This window comes from Hypanus sabinus, chromosome 7, assembly GCF_030144855.1.
Source record: "Hypanus sabinus isolate sHypSab1 chromosome 7, sHypSab1.hap1, whole genome shotgun sequence".
NCBI lineage: Eukaryota > Metazoa > Chordata > Chondrichthyes > Myliobatiformes > Dasyatidae > Hypanus > Hypanus sabinus.
This window is the reverse complement of record NC_082712.1, coordinates 136,381,088-136,399,568: the sequence shown is the minus strand read 5'-3', so window position 1 is coordinate 136,399,568 and position 18,481 is coordinate 136,381,088. Positions and strand designations below refer to the sequence as shown.

The following is an 18,481-nucleotide window of genomic DNA, read 5'->3' as shown; positions in this document are numbered from 1 at the left end:
TATCTCTGAAGCAATTATCTCGGAGGCAATTATCACTTCAGTTTGTTATAAAGCTTTGTGTTGTATTTGAATTTTAAATAGAATTCCATTCATCCTGTTGATTATCTTCACTTTCTTCAATGTCAGGCCCATTGCTGCAGTGATAATGGTTAAGAAGAGTTTTAATGCAACAGAAACCTTTGTTTAACAAAGGACTGCAATACGCATTGGGATACTGTAGTGGGCCTACTGCTTCACATCAATGCTTGAAAGTCAATATGAAGCAGAGAAAGAATTGAACATTTTTTCCCCAAATAGACTTCTCTAATTTCTTTGCATAATTGATTGTGTTTAAAAATATGATCATGGTTCAGAGTCATGTGCCAAGAGAAAAATGCATAGCAAATACTGTATTTGAAGACATTGATATGGAAAGTCTTGCATATAGCATTGAGCACATGATACAATAATAATTGCATATTGCACACGGTGTAAAATGAAAGCAGTCTCTTTAGATTAGTTCATACAGATTCTTTATTGTATTTCTCATTTGGTCGAGAGCTTATCCTTGGCATCTCTAGATGTAAAAAGCCCACGTTGTGATTCTGAGTGAAATTATATCGTCATGGGGAGCAAGCAGTTACAGAGGATCTTTGCAATAGTTTTCCTGCGGCAGGGTGCAGAAGACTCTCTGCAATTACTTCAGTCAGGCTTGTCTCCTTTTTCAAAAAGGTTCACAATTACAGTATCCTTGAAATCCCTTGCCAAGTTCTCCTCGCCCCAGATGAGGCAGAGGAGATTACAAATTTGTGCCAAAGTGCCTTTCCATAAGGTTCAAAACCTTCACCAGGGTTTCTCTCTGCCAACGGACTTTTCTGTAATCTATCTAATGTCTTTTTCCAATCCCTTTGTGGGCAGAAGTAGAGATGTAATTTTATTAATTTACTATGCAATATAATCAAAGACACTAAAGTAAAAAACCAGAATTTTGATTAAAATTCTCTTTGAAATAATTCCTCCGGTGGCTGGTGACCGCATCACTGATCTTGATACACTTTCATCTTATCTTGGCTCTCAGGAGGGCAAGTTTTTGTGTGTTTGGGTCCGAGATGGGCATGATAATGCTGAGAAATCTAATTGTTATTATCAAAATGTGGGATCTCCTGCAATCCTACCACCCACAATTTGTTCAACTGGAATACAAAACATGAAGGCATTTCCAATCAAAGTATGTCTCATATTTGTATTATTTCCTGGATCAGAATGTCATTCTCATTAAACAATCTCAGTTCTTTCTGGCAGAAAAGATAGCAGCATCTTCAAAAGTGCTGTTTACGGTGACCTTTGGGTCAGACAAAGAATGGCGTAATCCCGTTGGTTCAGAGCCACAGATTGCCTATGAGACACCAAGTTGGGCCCTTGAGACGTTCAGTATTGATTTTCCTCCGGCAACATTTCTTTGTTGTTGGGGCCAGATTAATTGAGCAGACAGGGTAGATTAAGCAGTGGTCAATCATTGAGAGAGAAAAAACAGCAATCCTGCTGACATTCAATTTTAATTATATTATAGATCTAACCGAGTTTTTCATGTTGAAGTAGTGAAGGTTACATTGGTTATTTTTGAAAAAAATAAAATCTTGTAAACTGATCTTCTGAAACTGACTTTCTGCTACTGTTCTGTACCTTTTCGATATCTTTTGTAGTCTTTTCTGTATCTTTTGTAGTCTGCATTGTGTTATTATCAAGTACTCTAATACGTATTATTCTGCTTTTGTAGATTTAAGAGATCACACTATTTATAACCGGTGAGATAAAATGGGGTTCTGTTCATTTCCTTAAAATCATAATAAAAGTGCCTGTAAAGTTATACTTCAGTGCACAAGAAACAAGGATTCACTTAAGTGTGTTTGATGGCAAGTGCAAAACAATTACCTCAAGTAAAACCAAAAAAAATTATAGCCTCCTTCTGATTATTTTTAGAACGTGTTTTCGCTCTTACTATGGCATCACTTTCTAATGACTTCCACTTTACAGTAACATAGTTGCATTACATTTATTGAGACAGAATATATTTGAGTTCCATCTGAGGAATTAGTCTCAAATTGCTTGAGATGTTGTAACATTCTGCAAAATCTGCCAGAAATCGATTTAAATATTCAGAGTTTAAGCATTGCTAGTTATGATCTTTAAGCATTATGTTTATCAACACATACAGAATGCTAGAGGTACTCGGTGGGCCAGGCAGCATCTATGGGAAAGATGTTTTGGGCTGAGTCCCTTCATGGGGACTGGAGTAAAAGATGAGGGGTCAGAGTAAGAAAGTAGGGAGAGGGGAGGAAGAACCACAAGGTGATAGGTGAAACTGGGGGGGGGGGGGTGAAGTAAAGAGTTGGGAAGTTGATTGGTGAAAGAGGTACAGAGCTGGAGAAATGGGGAAACCTGATAGGAGAGGACAGAAGACCATGGAAGACAGAAAAGGGGAAGGAGCAGCAGAGGGGAGGAGATAGGCAAAGAAGGAGATAAAAGTGAGAGAGGGAAATGTGAATGCATTCTCAGTGGGTTTTCTTTTGGAGGGGGTTGTGGAGGGGCAAGTTTCAGCCTGATTAGAATACTATTTGTGCATTATTCATACAGTCAATAGCCAGAATCTATATATCTGAGGAAATCTACTCCCAAATGCTCCTGCTTTCCCCCAGCTTATCCAAATTGAACACCAGTTTCAGTGGCTGGATCCTGTGAAATTAGAAAGAGTCAAATTATCATTTGCACCATAATTTAGTAAGAATATTACAGTAGACTGACAAAATTATCTTAGTAAAAAATATTGGCCAACTCCTTTGGCTACAGGAAAGATTAAGTAGATTAAGATAGAATAACATTAGGATAGATTTGGTGGACATGGTGGAAGGTAAAACAATCTGTAAAGATTGAAATTAATATTGAAATAAAAAATTGACAAACAGAGATACTTTATTGATCCCGAGGGAAATTGGGTTTCGTTTCTGCCGCACCAACCAAGGATAGTGAAGAAATATAACAATATAAAACCATAAATAATTAAATAATAAGTTAATCATGCCAAGTGGAAATAAGTCCAGGTCTAGCCTATTGGCTCAGGGTGTCTGACACTCCGAGGGAGGAGTTGTAAAGTTTGATGGCCACAGGCAGGAATGACTTCCTATGACACTCAGTGTTACATCTCAGTGGAATGAGTCTCTGGCTGAATGTACTCCTGTGCCTAACCAGTACATTATGGAGTGGTTGGGAGTCTTTGTCCAAGATGGCATGCAACTTGGACAGCATCCTCTTTTCAGACACCACTGTCAGAGAGTCCAGTTCCACCCCCACAACATCACTGGCTTTACGAATGAGTTTGTTGATTCCGTTGGTGTCTGCTACCCTCAGCCTGCTGCCCCAGCAAACATGATAGCACTGGCCACCACAGCCTTGTAAAACATCCTCAGCATCATCCGGCAGATGTTAAAGGACCTCAGTCTCCTCAGAAAGTAGAGACAGCTCTGACCCTTCTTGTAGACAGCCTCAGTGTTCTTTGACCAGTCCAGTTTATTGTTCATTCATATCCCCAGGTATCTGTAAGCCTCCACTATGTCCACACTGACCCCTTGGATGAAAAAAGTTAATAACTCATCTCCTTCTATCTTAGGCCACGAACCAATCAATCACCCGATGAGTTATTAACTTCAAACTTTCTGCATAACCACTCAAAGAGTTGAACTGCATGTGCATGTATAACTCATCTCCTTCTACCTTAGGCCACAAACTTATCAATCATGTGGACACTTTCCAGAGGTCCAAGATCCGTATGCTCCACGACCGCTGGATTAAGTGTGTAAATGTAGGAGGGGACTATGGTGAAAAACAAATGTACTAAGTTTTCTAAAATTGACTCCTTCTACCTTAGGCCATGAACTTATCAATCACCCCTCTTATGTAGAGTTACAGCATAACTATCTTAAGCCATCTATGCCATTGCCAATAATATTCCACAAATAAATACATTTTCATCACTCTTTTCTCTAACTGGAACTAGGCTCTTCCAGGCCAGACACAGGAGTTGAGACATCATTTTGTCCAGGGTCCACAGAGGTTACGTTCATTGTCTTCTGCTGCTGTAGCCCACCCACTTCAAGGTTTGACATATTGTGCATTCAGAGATGCTCTTCTGCACACCATTGTTGTAGGGCGTTATTTGAGTTACCATCACCTTTCTGTCAGTTTGAACTAGTCTGGCCATTCTCCTCTGACTTCTCTAATTATAGTGTGGCGACCCATTTCCTAGCGTATCCGAACCGACTCACAATTAGATAGCCTACGGGGGTTTGCGAGCACAGAGCTTTGGAGCCTCTGTGCCATGGGGGGCCGGTTGACAGAGGCTTAAAAGTGAGGCTGAAGTTTTCGAATAAAGTTTTTTCCTTCGACTGCAGTTACCGACTCCGTGTCGTAATTTTAGCGCTGCGTGTAGCACACCGCTACAATAGGGTATTTTCAGCTACTCTTTGTATTTTGTTTTTGTTTTTCCACATCATTCTCTAGAAACTCTAGAGACTGTTCTGCATGAAAATTGAAGGAGATACTCAAACCACCAGATCTGGCTCCAATAATCATCCCATGGTCAAAGTCCACTTAGATCACATTTCTTCCCCATTCTGATGTTTGACCTGAACAACACCTAAATCTCTTGAAATGTCAGCCTGCTTTTAAGCAATGAGTTGCTGCCACATGATTGGCTGATTAGATATCTACGTTAGCAACCAGGTGTACTGGCGTAGCTATTAAAGTGGCCACTGTGTGTACTTTTACAGATATTAGAAATTTGCTGTGGCACGTTGGTCAGAACATGACATGCAACAAAAAAAAAGAACATTCAACAATTATAAGGAATAAAGAATTAAGTAAAATATGAAGTTAGAAGTTAAAGTACAGAATAAAATTTGCATAATAAATAACACTGCACTGTAATCACTTTAAACCATCTTTTATAATGCTGTTTATATTGTAAATACTGGTATGTATCTACAATGAAAGTCACATTTTAAAAAGTGTTTTGAAGTGAAGGTAATGGTAGGGGGAATAGATAGAGTGGGTTGGGGAGTGGGCTAACTTTGTTCAGTTTAACTGCCTGGGGAAAGAAACCTTTTAAAGATGGTGTGAAGATTTTGTTTAAATAGCCCTATGGTGCTTTCCAGAAGGGAGCTTTTGGAAAAGGCAGTGTGCATGGTGGGTGATGTCTGCAATGATTTTTCCAGCTCATTTCTTTGTCCTGGACAAGTACAAGCCCTGAAGTGATGTAAACTCTGCTGACCTGACAGTACACTGTACTTCTTATACACAGTGGATTCAGGTTAATCAGGCCATCAGTTAAGCTGGGTCAGCTGCTTATTTGGGACAACTCACAGAGAATAGAATTTAATGCTGAAAATAGCTAGGATTCCCTTTATTTATTTTGGATACAATGCTGCTTAAAGAGGTAGGAGACTGCTGCAGAACAGTTTCTAACTAACATTTGTGGCTGTTAGACACTATACCATGCTTAGAGCAAGCAGTTTTTAAATAGTGTCAGTTCAATGCGCTTCTGTTCAAAGAGCAGTGATTTTTGTCACTGATAGTTATCAAGAAATAAGCAGTAAGATAATTCAAAGCCATTTTGCTCACTGCAGTTTCAAACATTTAGGCTCGGAAATGAAAGAAATGTCTGGGATTGAAAATGAAACTATTTCACTACTTCAACAAGTTTGGAACTACAAAGAATTTGAAGGTGTTGACAATCACGTTGAATGTTACAATGAAAGTGAAGATTTGGAGGAGGCAATCATAAATAACACTGTATGATGGCAATCATTACATATACTCTGTGATTTTTTTTCATTTACAATCAAAAGAACAACACTATAGGTAGTCCCCGAGTTACGAACGTATGACTTACGGACAAGTCATACTTATGAGCCGAGGAAGGAGAACACCATCCGCCATTTTAAGTCAGATCCTGACTCCATCCTCTATTTTAAGTCGTTGCCGTTGACAATGTGTTGAGTGTTTAACTTTGTATTTGGCTTAAAATTTAATTAGTAAGATTCACCCTGACCCCGCCACCACCCACCCACCGTCGGCTGCTTGCGCAGTGAGATCAATGCCGGGCTGAAGAACGGAGGTTTCCATGCCAGGTTGATGTCGATCTAGTGACTCCCGTACCATCCGTGCCAGGTTGATATCGAGCTCGCAAATTGACCTTGTAAAAAAAAACACTGCTACCCCCAGATTAAATTCCCATGCAGAATATTATGGGTGATCAAATACACAAACCCAGCACAGTCCTCAATTGTCCCATTCAGCCTGCCTCAGTGCAGTGGTCGTTAGGACCCAGCAGAGCTCTGGACCTGCCGCCCGCAGTGTTTCTGTTCCGTTGACGGTGTACGGTGGTCCTTAAGGTCCAGCGGACCTCGGGAGCCGGTGGAGGTCGGGACCCGACACCCGCAGTGTTTCTGTTCCATTGACGGGAAGCGATCGTGATTGAAAATAAAGTGGAAATAATAAAGCGTTTGGAAAGAGATGAAATGCCATCGGACATTAGAAAAGCATTAGGCTACAGTCGGTTAACGATCGGAACAATTTTAATGGATAAAGTGAGAATAATGGAGCATTTGAAAGGCCTGCCCCGATGAAAGCTACTATTATTACTAAGCAACGCAATGGTTTAATTATTGGAATACATACGTTTCTTAAGTGTTTTACATGCATAGAAAGGTAAAATATATACTATATACTAAGACAAACATTTGACTGATGCTAAATAATATCCGATGTACTTGTTCTGACGTATGTACAAATCCGACTTAAATACGGACTCAGGAATGGAACTCATACATAACCCGGGGACTGCCTGTATTACAAATTGTTATGATAAACACAGAAGTCAGTAACTCATTGTTAATAAACCGCTAGCCTGCTGAACGCCAACAAGAAAATACTCAGCTACTATTATAAACTCCGACAAAAGCAGATAAGTTACATTTAAATTATTGCAGCAATACTGTGATTTCAAATTTGCCATTTCTGAGGAAGTTAAGACTGGTCCAAATTAAGATATTCGCTGACATGTTGAACTACATGCTTAGAAACAAATAATTTGAAGAAGTTTCAATTCTTTACATCAATGGAACATTTCAAGCTCCTAGTGCTGACTGTGAATGTCAATTTAGTCTTATGACTTCAATCAAATATAAATCCAGAGATAGACTAGAAGTGGAACACTTAGATGATCTAATGAGGATTAAGATGCATCTTTCATCTGGATGCACAATTAATCTGGACAGTGTTTATAGACAATGGATTTGTAATAAAGACATGAGAAAACGTTTATGAAATGTGAAAGACTGTCTTTGTTGTCCTGTATTTCATTAAACCTTTCAATTAGTAAATAAAATCAAAAGTGTGTGATCTTACAATTTTAATTCTAAATAATCACAGTAATTAAAAAAACAACACATTCAAAGTACTGCACAGTTTTTCAGTGTAAAGATTTCCTGCTCAGAGCAATGGTTGGTCCATGCAGCTGTAAAAAGTATTAGAGGGAACATTGACAGTTACCGAGCAAAGGTTGAGTTCAAATGTTTCAGCAATACTCTGACTTAAAACAGAAGAATGTGATTCCATAAAGGAAGTCTGCTTTGCTAATAATACTGGTTCCGGAACAATATTTGATTTTGTAATTTAAGCTGTAGTATTAATGAATGTAATGAACTAATTAAGTGTAGACAATAGCTCTTTGTATAAATCTGAAGTAGTCTTAAGTTTTTTAATTATCCAAAGGTCAAAATTATTGTCAAGAATCAGGGATATATTTGTTTCAATGGTTTAGTTTAGTGCTTTTATGCTTAGTTTTAATTAAAATTTTAGTTTCCCAAGTAAATAACAAAATTGCACAGTTCTTGTATCTAACTTTCAGGTCTGGTAGTGATGGCACTGGCAAATTCAACAGATGAATTACTGTGTTTCCAATAGAGATTCACAGAAACTATTGAGCATCTAAAAACAGGAGAAACTTAGTAAAGATAGGAAGCTGAGTATGGGGTGGTGCTGGGGAGCAAAGAGTAATACTGGGGTGGGGGTGCTTTAGTCAAAAACTCAGACATAGGTCAGTATTTTTTCTTTGAAAACATAACAAAATTCCCTCCAGAAAATTAGCCTGAAATTATGCTCAGATTGCGCTGACTGAGGTGGTGGTGATGATAATTATGAGTGGGTGTCAAAGAGGCCGAGATAAGCAGATGAATGTGCAGAAAATGGATGGAGTTGAGAATTGCATAAGCAGAAGGGATTATATTAGTTGGAAATTTGATTACTAATTTAACTAGTTTAGTACTACATTATGGGTCAAAGGGCTTGATGCTGTGCTGTACTGTCCTACATTCTGTCACATCTTGTTCCCAAATAGGTGTGGATTACACAGAGCATATCATAACCAGAGGTAAGCAGTCCAAACTGATGAGAGAGTGGGTCCAGGGCGCAAGATCTGAATTACAACCTCAGGGCTGGCCCTGTGCATAGTTGTTGAATGAGTTTGTGTGCCAGACGAGGAAGTCCAATGCCAGCAATAATAGGTTCGCTTGTAAATTTGAGAATGAGGTCCTTTGAGTCCTCCTGACACCCATGCATTACTTTGTGTCTTCAAAATTGTCAGCTTTCTTAGGATCTTGTCAGCTGTATTCATAACATTTAAATAGCTAGCCTCACTGCCTCCTCCACTTGCAACCAAAAACTTGTGTGTCATCTTCAATAATCTCTAAACCATGTTGCTGTGTACCAACCAGACTACTCTGTACTTGAATGGAAACGGGTGTACGGAGACTAATATACTGTGAAATGTCTCTAATCAACACTTCAGCAGAAATCACAGTCAAATTATGGCAATAAAATATTAAGACCTAAAGTGTGCATCAAGTGAAAAGTGTAAGCCATTACACTGCAGCCATTTAAGTGCACATTTTCACACCAGCCAAAATTACCGCCCCTTTCCCCTCAGTTATGACAGTAGTCCTTACCTGCAAGCCAACATTGTCTGCTTGTCCTCCTTTCACCAACTGGGAAATAAAGAGTCCGCAATTAAACTCCAATCCACCTCGCACACTTAAGCCTAGTCCTTCAGGATGTGTTCTATCTAAACGCACCTCCTTTAGTTTCCTTTAGGGGTTTAAAAAAAAAGCATTCAATTGTTATGGTATATTTTGAAAGGCAATTTCCAATGAAAACAACTCCAACCTTCAAAGCATTTAATTTCCCCTACACGTAGTCAGAATTTGCAATTACTCAATCTCTTATTGTTTGCTTTCTTCAAATGTAATGCTCACACTTCTCTAGGCATTGCCTCTTTGCACTGTTTTACCATCAACAATCCACATATCTCTGTCAGTCACAAAGACAAGTTTTGCAATAGCTGTAATAGGCATTAAATTATTTATTAAAATAATACTTTGAGGCAGTCCTCAGTGAACATGTCTTGCCTTTATTAGAGCATAAATTTCCCACAGGCTCCTCCTGCAAGGTTTTTGATGGTTAATATTCACCATTACAATGTTTTCCCAATGAGCACTCATTAAAGGAGAATAATTTCACTGTACTGCTTGAATGATGCAGGAAGTATAATCACAGCTTCAGGACTCCCATGTCAATCTCTGCTAAACTTAGTATGATCTGTTATGAATGAACTCTTCAGTAAAACCAAGAATCTACACCGTTTAAAAACTTTCTAAGCTGAACAGCTTCAAAGTTATATATCTATTTAGCACACATGGTTGAGTAACAGCAGACATAGCACATTGTCTCATTATGAGCAACTTGTGACTTTCCCCAGATGCATGGCATCATGTATAAGGATTATTTGCTAGTGGTGATGTACAATCTATTCAGCACCATGGTGTGAAAATCTTTTAATTCTTGACAATTTTTGGATTCACACAGCAAGATACATCATCAGGTTAGTGCAGGCAAACACACCAAACATATAAGCAAACCTGCATATCCATAAAACACACAATTCAAAGTGAAGTTGAATCTCATCTTGAGCAGATATTATCCATTATTTTATATGCAGTGGTGAGCTGCAGATTTTTGAATATTTACCATCTCAAGCTTTCTTCTATTTTCTATAATGTTCACCTCCACAAACAATGATATCCATAACTGTGTGTGTAGCCGTGGTTCTACCTACAGAAGAAAGCTGATCTTTGTTACTACAGAAAATGTTGAAAAGACTCAGAGAGCCAGACAGCATCTATGGAAAGGCAAATAGAGTTAACACTTGAGCTCCAAGGACCTTCATTAGTACTGGGCCTTTGTATGAATAAAGGTTGAAGTGATAACTTTTTTCTATCCTCAGAGGTTACAGACCTGTTGAATGTTTCCATCATTTTCTGATTTTATTTTCTATTTCCTTTATCTGCAGTTTAAAAACACACTTTGAACATTACGTTTTGCTTCTCCAGCTGAACCAGTTCTCAATTTAACTTACCATTTCTTGGTGGATCAAACTAGATTTTACTCGACTGAATGTTTTATCATGTGGCTTGACAAGAAACTTATTAAAATCCATTACATCAAATGTTTTACAATTATCAGATCATCATGTCCCTGTCTCCTGGTCTCTTGAAAATAACATATTTCTTTTACAGGTCTTTGTCAACTAGTTTTGGTCAATCCACAGCTTTCTCAAATGATAGATAATACAGTCTCTCAGATGCTTTTCTGTTAGTATGCCAATATAGAGGCATGATTATTTATTTTATTTTTTGCTCCATTATTAAAGGCCTTCCCTATCTAGAATCAAATTGTAATCAAGAGTTGCAGGAATTTTAATCCAACAAAAGGAAATTTTAATCAAGAAGTTATTGCCTTGGCTAATTTCCTCTTTCATAAATGGTTCATTGCTACTTCAAAGCTCAAATGGAAAAGTAAACCCAGGAAGTGCATAAGTACCTGTTGCATAATTAAAACAATTTTAAATTCTGTATCCAGTGCTGTCCATTTAATCAACTCATAATGCAAGAAAACACAAATTATTCAACAATTCAACTTTCGTATGAACTCAATTCATAAAACCTTCTGATTGCAAGACCTTCACTGTGTGATCCTGAGCGAACATATTTTGTCTAGCATATGAATGACAATTGTAGCCTTTGCTGGAACACCGATATTTTTAAAAACTATTTTAAAAATGCTCATTTAATACTAACAAGGACCTATTTTTTAATACGACTGAGTGCTTGGTGACTTAGTAGAATTAAGGTAATCATCCTGGTTTACCAAAGAACTTATTGTTTCCTCATTGTAATTTTACAAGATTCTGCTCTCAGGTGGGTATCGCACTCGTACAGCTGATGAAGTGTGAACATTATTTCTCTTTTCACAGATACTGCCTGACCTGTTGAGTATTTCTGGCATTTTTTGGGGGGGAAGGTAGATTTAAACCATTCACAATGAGCATATAGACCCTCCACTTGCAAATCATGATCAGAGCTGGAATTCAAATTTATTCACCCAGGGAAGCCTTGATCAATTTCAGCACTGATATCATTACATCAGTATAGGTTATTGATAAAGCTTGAGAATGCTCTGAGTCTAAGTGAACCGGATGCTGACAAGAGGGAATGTTAGGTATTCTAATTAAAACCTCAACTTAAGACTAATTTATACTTGTCCATATCCTGATTTTCACTTCTGTGTAGGCTCTATGCTATAGTTGGTGTGCGCCAGAATGCTAGTTGGCATGGGGTTTCTATGGCACTGTGTTGAGTTTCTTCGTGAGAGCCATGTACAAGGAAATGCATTTCAAACATTTTCGCAAGTCGGCAGGTAGATTTGATGATTTGGTTCATCTAATTTGCATCAGTGTGCAGACATGGGGGAGAAGAAGCAACTGGAAAAGCGTAGGAGGAAATGCAATGCTACCAAGCGGATCAATCACAGTTGTTGTGGTCTGCATCCCCGCAACACGAGTTAGTTTTTTGGGGAGGTGCACGTCACCCTATGGTGTAGGGTACGCGATACCTACAGCATAGATGCGACACGCAAGTATAAATCAGCCTTTACACCTTGCTGTTGGAAAGTGCACAAAAAGAGTTTTACATTCTTGGCCAGGTCCTCTATGACCCAATTTGGAGGAATAAATATAATGACCCAATCAAAAATTTATAAATTCATTTATCTGCAAACATGAAAATCTGTGGACTTCCTTGCAAACAGAATAATACATCAGGAGGTATATTACCATATTTTTCAATTAATTGTGTCCTGGGCTTTCTTCTTAAAATCAATTCCTTACCGAGATCGTTTTGGTGTCAGACTGTCATATTCTACTTGGTGTTTCAAAGGAATAAGTGGCCGAATAGATTCAAACATTGGCAGACGACTTGGCTCATTTATCACCAGTTTTAGGTCACCCACCAGAACAGGGAGATCCATTGATCTGAGAAAAAGAAGTAAAACATAATTATGCATGTACCAGCACAGCTTCCTTTCATTTTCACCACTTAGTCTATCTGTTTAAATCAGATTCACTTCAGCTTCTTCAAATGTTGAACATTGTCGAATTATTGAATCAAGAGGCACAAAAATGAAGTTAGGACAATTGAGTGTTACCTCACTGAATTGATGGATGCTTCAAAACCCACTTATCCGCCTCAAGACACACCACGGATAAAACAGGTGTAAACAGCATTTTCAAAAACCATTAAAACCACTTTCAAGTTAGTTACATGCTGCATCTGCATTTGACATTTAAGCAAGCACTTTTCTAATTGTTATACTGCTCATCTAGTTTTCTATATTTCTACACCAGAAAATAAAAATGGAAGAAAAGGGACAGGTTTCTACAATTGTAGCACAGTTTTTATCAGATATTGCCAAATTAATATTTTTCTACACAAAACGCTAGTGGAACGCAGCAGGCCAGGCAACATCTATAGGAAGAAGCACTGTCGACGTTTCGGGCTGAGTCCTGACGAAGGGTCTTAGCCCAAAACATCGACAGTCTTCTGCCTATAGATACTGCCTGGCCTGCTGCATTCCACCAACATTTTGTGTGTGTTGCTTGAATTTCCAGCATCTGCAGATTTCCTCGTGTTTGAATATTTTTCCACATTTAATTTGTATAATGAACATGCTTGGCAAGAATTGTTGAGAAGCTCAAAACCCACAGCTTCAAGTGCAAATCCTTTAACTATAATGAAAGTCTACAGATGTATCTATGGCATGTAAATGTACAGAAAGGGGAAAAATAGCTTACATTAATTCAAAACACCAAACTCTAAATTTACATTCACAGATCTGAACAGTTTTGGACCAATATGAACTGGATACTCAAATTAAAGTTACCCTACATAAAACGTAGTGTTGAAAATGATGTAGGATTCAGATTTGTTTCTCTAATGAAATGCATCGAGTGCAGCTTGAAGAAGTTTACAGGAAAGCAAAGAGCTTCAACTCTTGTGCCATTGTAAAGTAGAGCATTCAAAACCCAGTTCACCACATGTCTGACAATCCTAGCTTTCACCAAGTGTGGCCTGATTTCCTCCACATAGTAAGTAGGTGACATTAGAGGATGTGTGTATTAATGTAAGAACCTTGTTCACATGGTTAAGGATCAAGAATCAACTTCATGCATCATTTACACGCACGTGTTCCAGGACTTTGTTGTGGTGTGTTTCTCAAGGCACGGCATACAAAAAACAACAACATTCAACAATTACATGGGATAAAGAATTATACAAAAATAAAGTTGGAAGTTAAAGTATGGACATGGAATAAAATGTGTATAAATACATTAGACCACTTTTTATAATGCTGTTTACATTGTAAAATACATGCTGGGATTTAAGTGTACATGTACAGTGTAGTGTAATGATAGGGGGAACTGACAGAGGGGGTAGGGAAGTGGGCTAACTAGAACAATTGATCAGTTTAATTGCCTGGGGAAAGAAACTTGTAAAACTTTTTTTTTAATTCCCCTATAGCGCCTTCCAGAAGGAAGATTTGGAAAAGGCAGGTTGCAGGGTGGGTGGTGTCAGCAATGATTTTTCCTGCTCACTTCTTTGTCCTGGACAAATACAAGTCCTGCAGTGATGATAGACAGCAGCCAATGACCTTTTCTACAGACCTGACAGTTTTCAGCAATTTTCATATATTGTGAGAGAATGCTGCACCAAACTAGACAGTAAAGGCTGATGCAGGGATGCCCTCTACGATGGCACTGTAGAACTGCTGATGCAGGGATGCTCTCTACGATGGCATTGTAGAACTGCTGATGCAGGGATGCTCTCTACGATGGCACTGTAGAACTGCTGATGCAGGGATGCTCTCTACGATGGCACTGTAGAACTGCTGATGCAGGGATGCTCTCTACGATGGCACTGTAGAACTGCTGATGCAGGGATGCTCTCTACGATGGCACTGTAGAACTGCTGATGCAGGGATGCTCTCTACGATGGCACTGTAGAACTGCTGATGCAGGGATGCTCTCTACGATGGCACTGTAGAACTGCTGATGCAGGGATGCTCTCTACGATGGCACTGTAGAACTGCTGATGCAGGGATGCTCTCTACGATGGCACTGTAGAACTGCTGATGCAGGGATGCTCTCTACGATGGCACTGTAGAACTGCTGATGCAGGGATGCTCTCTACGATGGCACTGTAGAACTGCTGATGCAGGAACGCTCTCTATGATGGCACTGTAGAACTGCATCTACGATCAGAGGAAGATGGAATTTTACCAACTGCCTCAAGAAATATATTCTCTGCTGAGCCTTTTTGTTATTGAAGCAGATATGGTTCTCCCACATGAGGGCATACACAAGAATGATGCCCAGGAACCTGAAAGTTGAAATGCTGCTGACTGTAGAGGTTTTGATGATAGGTGTGTGGAGAGGAGGCACATTTCTCCTGAAGTTGATATGCATCTCCACAGTTTTGAAGACATTCAGCTGCAATTTGTGATTACACCGGTCATTAACTTGCTTACTTCCTGGTGGTGCTTAGATTCATCACCTCTGGTAATCAGTCCAGTGACAGTCACATGATCTTCAAACTTTATCAGTTTAACTATAGATTCAGTCATTGGTATATAGAGAAAATAGGTGAGGGGAGAAACACACCCCTGAGCATTCAGAGCTGAGCAAGCAGGATGTAGAGATTTGCTTGCCGAGTCTCACATACTGCCTTCTGTCAGAGAGAATTAAATATAGCAACATAAATACCCGCAATTGACATTCCATGTTGAAGAGAATTATACTCCACTGTAGAAAAAAGTCCAAAGATGTTACACTGATGATTATGATGGTTGCCAAAAGTTCTATTAAAGTCTGCATTGCTATATGAGTTTGACAAATCTACAACTTAGACAAAGTACAGCCAAAAGGCAGGATAAATCTGCCAAAATTGAACTAAAAACTGGCATATGGAAACAGAGCTCAAAATGAGATAGTAGAAATGTGACAATTTAGTTACATACTGGAAAACCTTATAAATTTTACTGAATGCAAGAGGTATTTAATATTTACCTTCGATGATTGGATAAGCTCTTTAAAACAATCAACAGTGTAGATAGAGGTTCCATGTGAAGAACCCACGATGGAAAGAAAGCCATAGCATTAGGGAAAGTTGACTTTATTGCTTGACTTGACACTGAGGAATCTATTGGCACTATACAGTGCAGTTGTGTCTGGTCAGGTATGAAAGACAGATTTTGATCCATGGTTATATGAAATATTTTAAAACTACAAACTTGGTATATATATTTGGATTCCAAAGGAGCTATTCAGTAATTACATTGTGAGCTTGCAAAATGTCATGGGATGTTGCAACTTTGGAAAGTTCTCAGACAATATGTTGAGGATTAAATTATTAAGTTCACTCAGGTGGTGTGTTTAAGTATACTCATGTTCACTTTCACGAAGCAGGAGATGAAATAGAGATATGTTAGAATTCTCAAGAGTTTCTGTCATTACAGAGTTGTAGGAAGTAGGAGGTCAAATACTGAATGCTATTACTTCATATTGTCAGGTGACTGTAAGGGACACTTTTGGTAAGGAACCATGTTGCATGAAAGTGGAACAGGTAGAAAACCATTACTAAACAATTGGTCACAGAAAGGTGCCCCAACTACCTTGCTAATACAATTAGACCAAAGAGTGCATGTAACAGGTGCCATTTCACAACTGCTTTCAGTCAAACAGAAGACAATGATGACCTTAGAACCATCAAATTTGTAACCTGTGTCAAAATAACTAAAAGCATTGACCTGACTGTGATTCAGTCAGAAATGCGAATGACACGTATGGGCAGAAATTCAGCAAGGTGGTGTTATTGGCCCATGGTTACATCTTGTCTTAAATTTAGAGACACAAGGGACTGCAGATGTTGGAATCTGAAGCAACAATCTGGAGGTTCTGCCAATGTTGCAAGTCATTGTAAACCTACAGGAGTAATACTAAAGGTTGTGGGATTTCTGCATAAAGTAACTGATGACTGTACTGAAAAGTGTATAGAAAGTGGCACTGTTAAAAAATGGATATGATCCTTCGGCTGTAATGGGCATGAATCTGCAGCTTGAGCTCAGCACGTAAGTGGTTGAATAATAACTCGAGGTTCAAGAAGATTGTTTATTGCCATTCTTCAGTATACAAGCATAAAGGAGAAGGAAATGGCTGTTACCCCTGGATTTGATGCAACATTAAAAACCACAATAAGGATAAAGAATGCAATAAAAAACAATTAATGTGAATGTAACAGCAATCCTGTAAAACACGATGTACCATTAACTGTTATATACATAGACCGATTGTATGCACGCAAAGTAACACAAGGTGATGTGAAGGGGGTGATGGGATGGGTTAATGGATGGAGGTGTTGAGCAGCCTAACAACTTTGGGGAAGTAAGTGTTTTTGAGTCTAGAGGTCCCAGCATGGATGCTGTGTAGCCTCTTACCTAATGGGAGTGGAACAAACAGTCCTTGAGCAGAGTGGGTGCGACTCTTCATGATATTGCTGGCCTTTTCCTTGCACCATTCTGTATACATGTCCTTGATCGTGGGTAGACTTCTGGCCAGTGATGCATTGGGCAGTTTTACTTGCCCATTAATGAGGTCTCCTGTCCTGGTACCACACAATAATACGGCATGTCAGGATGCTCTCCATTACGCTTCTGTAGCAAGTCTGAGTATTGGTGTGCACAGGACGGCTCTCCTCAGCCTCCTCAGAAAGTAGAGGCATCAGTGAGTTTTCTTGACAGATAAAGTATGTGGATGTGTTGAATGAGTTCTGCTGGGCACAGAACCTATACCTTCACTGACAATACGCAGAGCGCGTCTACTTAAGGTCCAGCATATCACACAGGCAACTTGCATGCAAAGGTAGCAGGATCAAAATTTTTCACATAACCAATTGGAGAAACATCTTTCTCTGAGATGGTCAGAATCTATGCTCAATTTTTACCAGATGTTACCATCATCTTGACCTCCCCACCATAAGTAAATATGGAAAGACAAACCCTGGAACAAGATGAAGAGGAGCTAACAGGAAATCGGATTCACCTCAGCAGATGCACCTTTCTTGTTCATTATGAATCCAAAAGAGCATTGATTCTCTCATGTGAAGTACCAGCGTGAGGTTTGCATGATCATTAATTACCTGATGAACTCAAGCTACAAACAATGTATATTTTTCATTCCAATCTCATAAATTGTAACCAAAAATTCATCAACTGTCTGTAGTGTGAAATCTTGCTGCACCGCTCTAAATGAAAACAAATATATGAGAAAGAAGCCAATTGCCTTTAATTCTATCTTCTTTATAAATATGTCCACAAAACGGTCAGTCATGGCCCACAAGCCACTACTACCATTTTGACTCAAAGTCAGCCACTCTGACAAAGGTAGCTTCCAATCTACAATGTTCTGATGTGTTGCTTGCAGTCTCTGCAAACTATATGTTATGGGCAGTGCTCTATTGTGACCTTTATAAAAAGAGCAGCAAGTTCTCATGCTGCAAGTTATGGCTGCTGAATTTTTGTCCTTGAGTGGTGTGATTACTGTACTAGGATTATCCAATCAGGTGTTTCATTCATACAGGCCTACGACTGCAGACTGTTGGACTGTCATAAATTGCTACTGGGCAACAGTAAGGATATCTGGCGGCAGTCCCGTTCCTTCCCATACCTCAGAGATTTTAGGTTAGTCAATTAATTAGTCAATGTGAATTTCCACTTGCAGACAAATGAATGGTAGCATCTGGGAAGAGATTAAGGGACCACTACAGGAATAAAATGGAATTAATATGAAAAAGGGTGCTTTATGACAGGCACATATTCACTGGACAACAGAGACCATAACAGTGCTTATTATTCTATGAAGTTGCCATCTCTGATAACAGTCCACAGTTCTGGTTAGCAACATTCACAACTTTCATTCACATAAAGTAATATTTGGCACAGTTTG

The 18,481-nt window shown here is 38.9% G+C and overlaps 1 protein-coding gene across 3 annotated transcripts in view; it reads right to left on the bottom strand.

Annotated features, from left to right (window-relative positions):
* Window positions 1–18,481, bottom strand: part of ush1c (Usher syndrome 1C) — a 183,090-nt gene that overhangs the window by 145,797 nt on the left and 18,812 nt on the right. For all 3 annotated transcript variants that reach the window (XM_059975708.1, XM_059975709.1, XM_059975710.1), the window contains exons 3-4: window positions 12,314–12,457; window positions 9,039–9,177 (exon numbers count right to left, since the gene is read on the bottom strand). In XM_059975708.1, coding sequence (XP_059831691.1) covers window positions 9,039–9,177; window positions 12,314–12,457 — 283 coding nt within the window. The remainder of the gene's footprint in view (window positions 1–9,038; window positions 9,178–12,313; window positions 12,458–18,481) is intronic.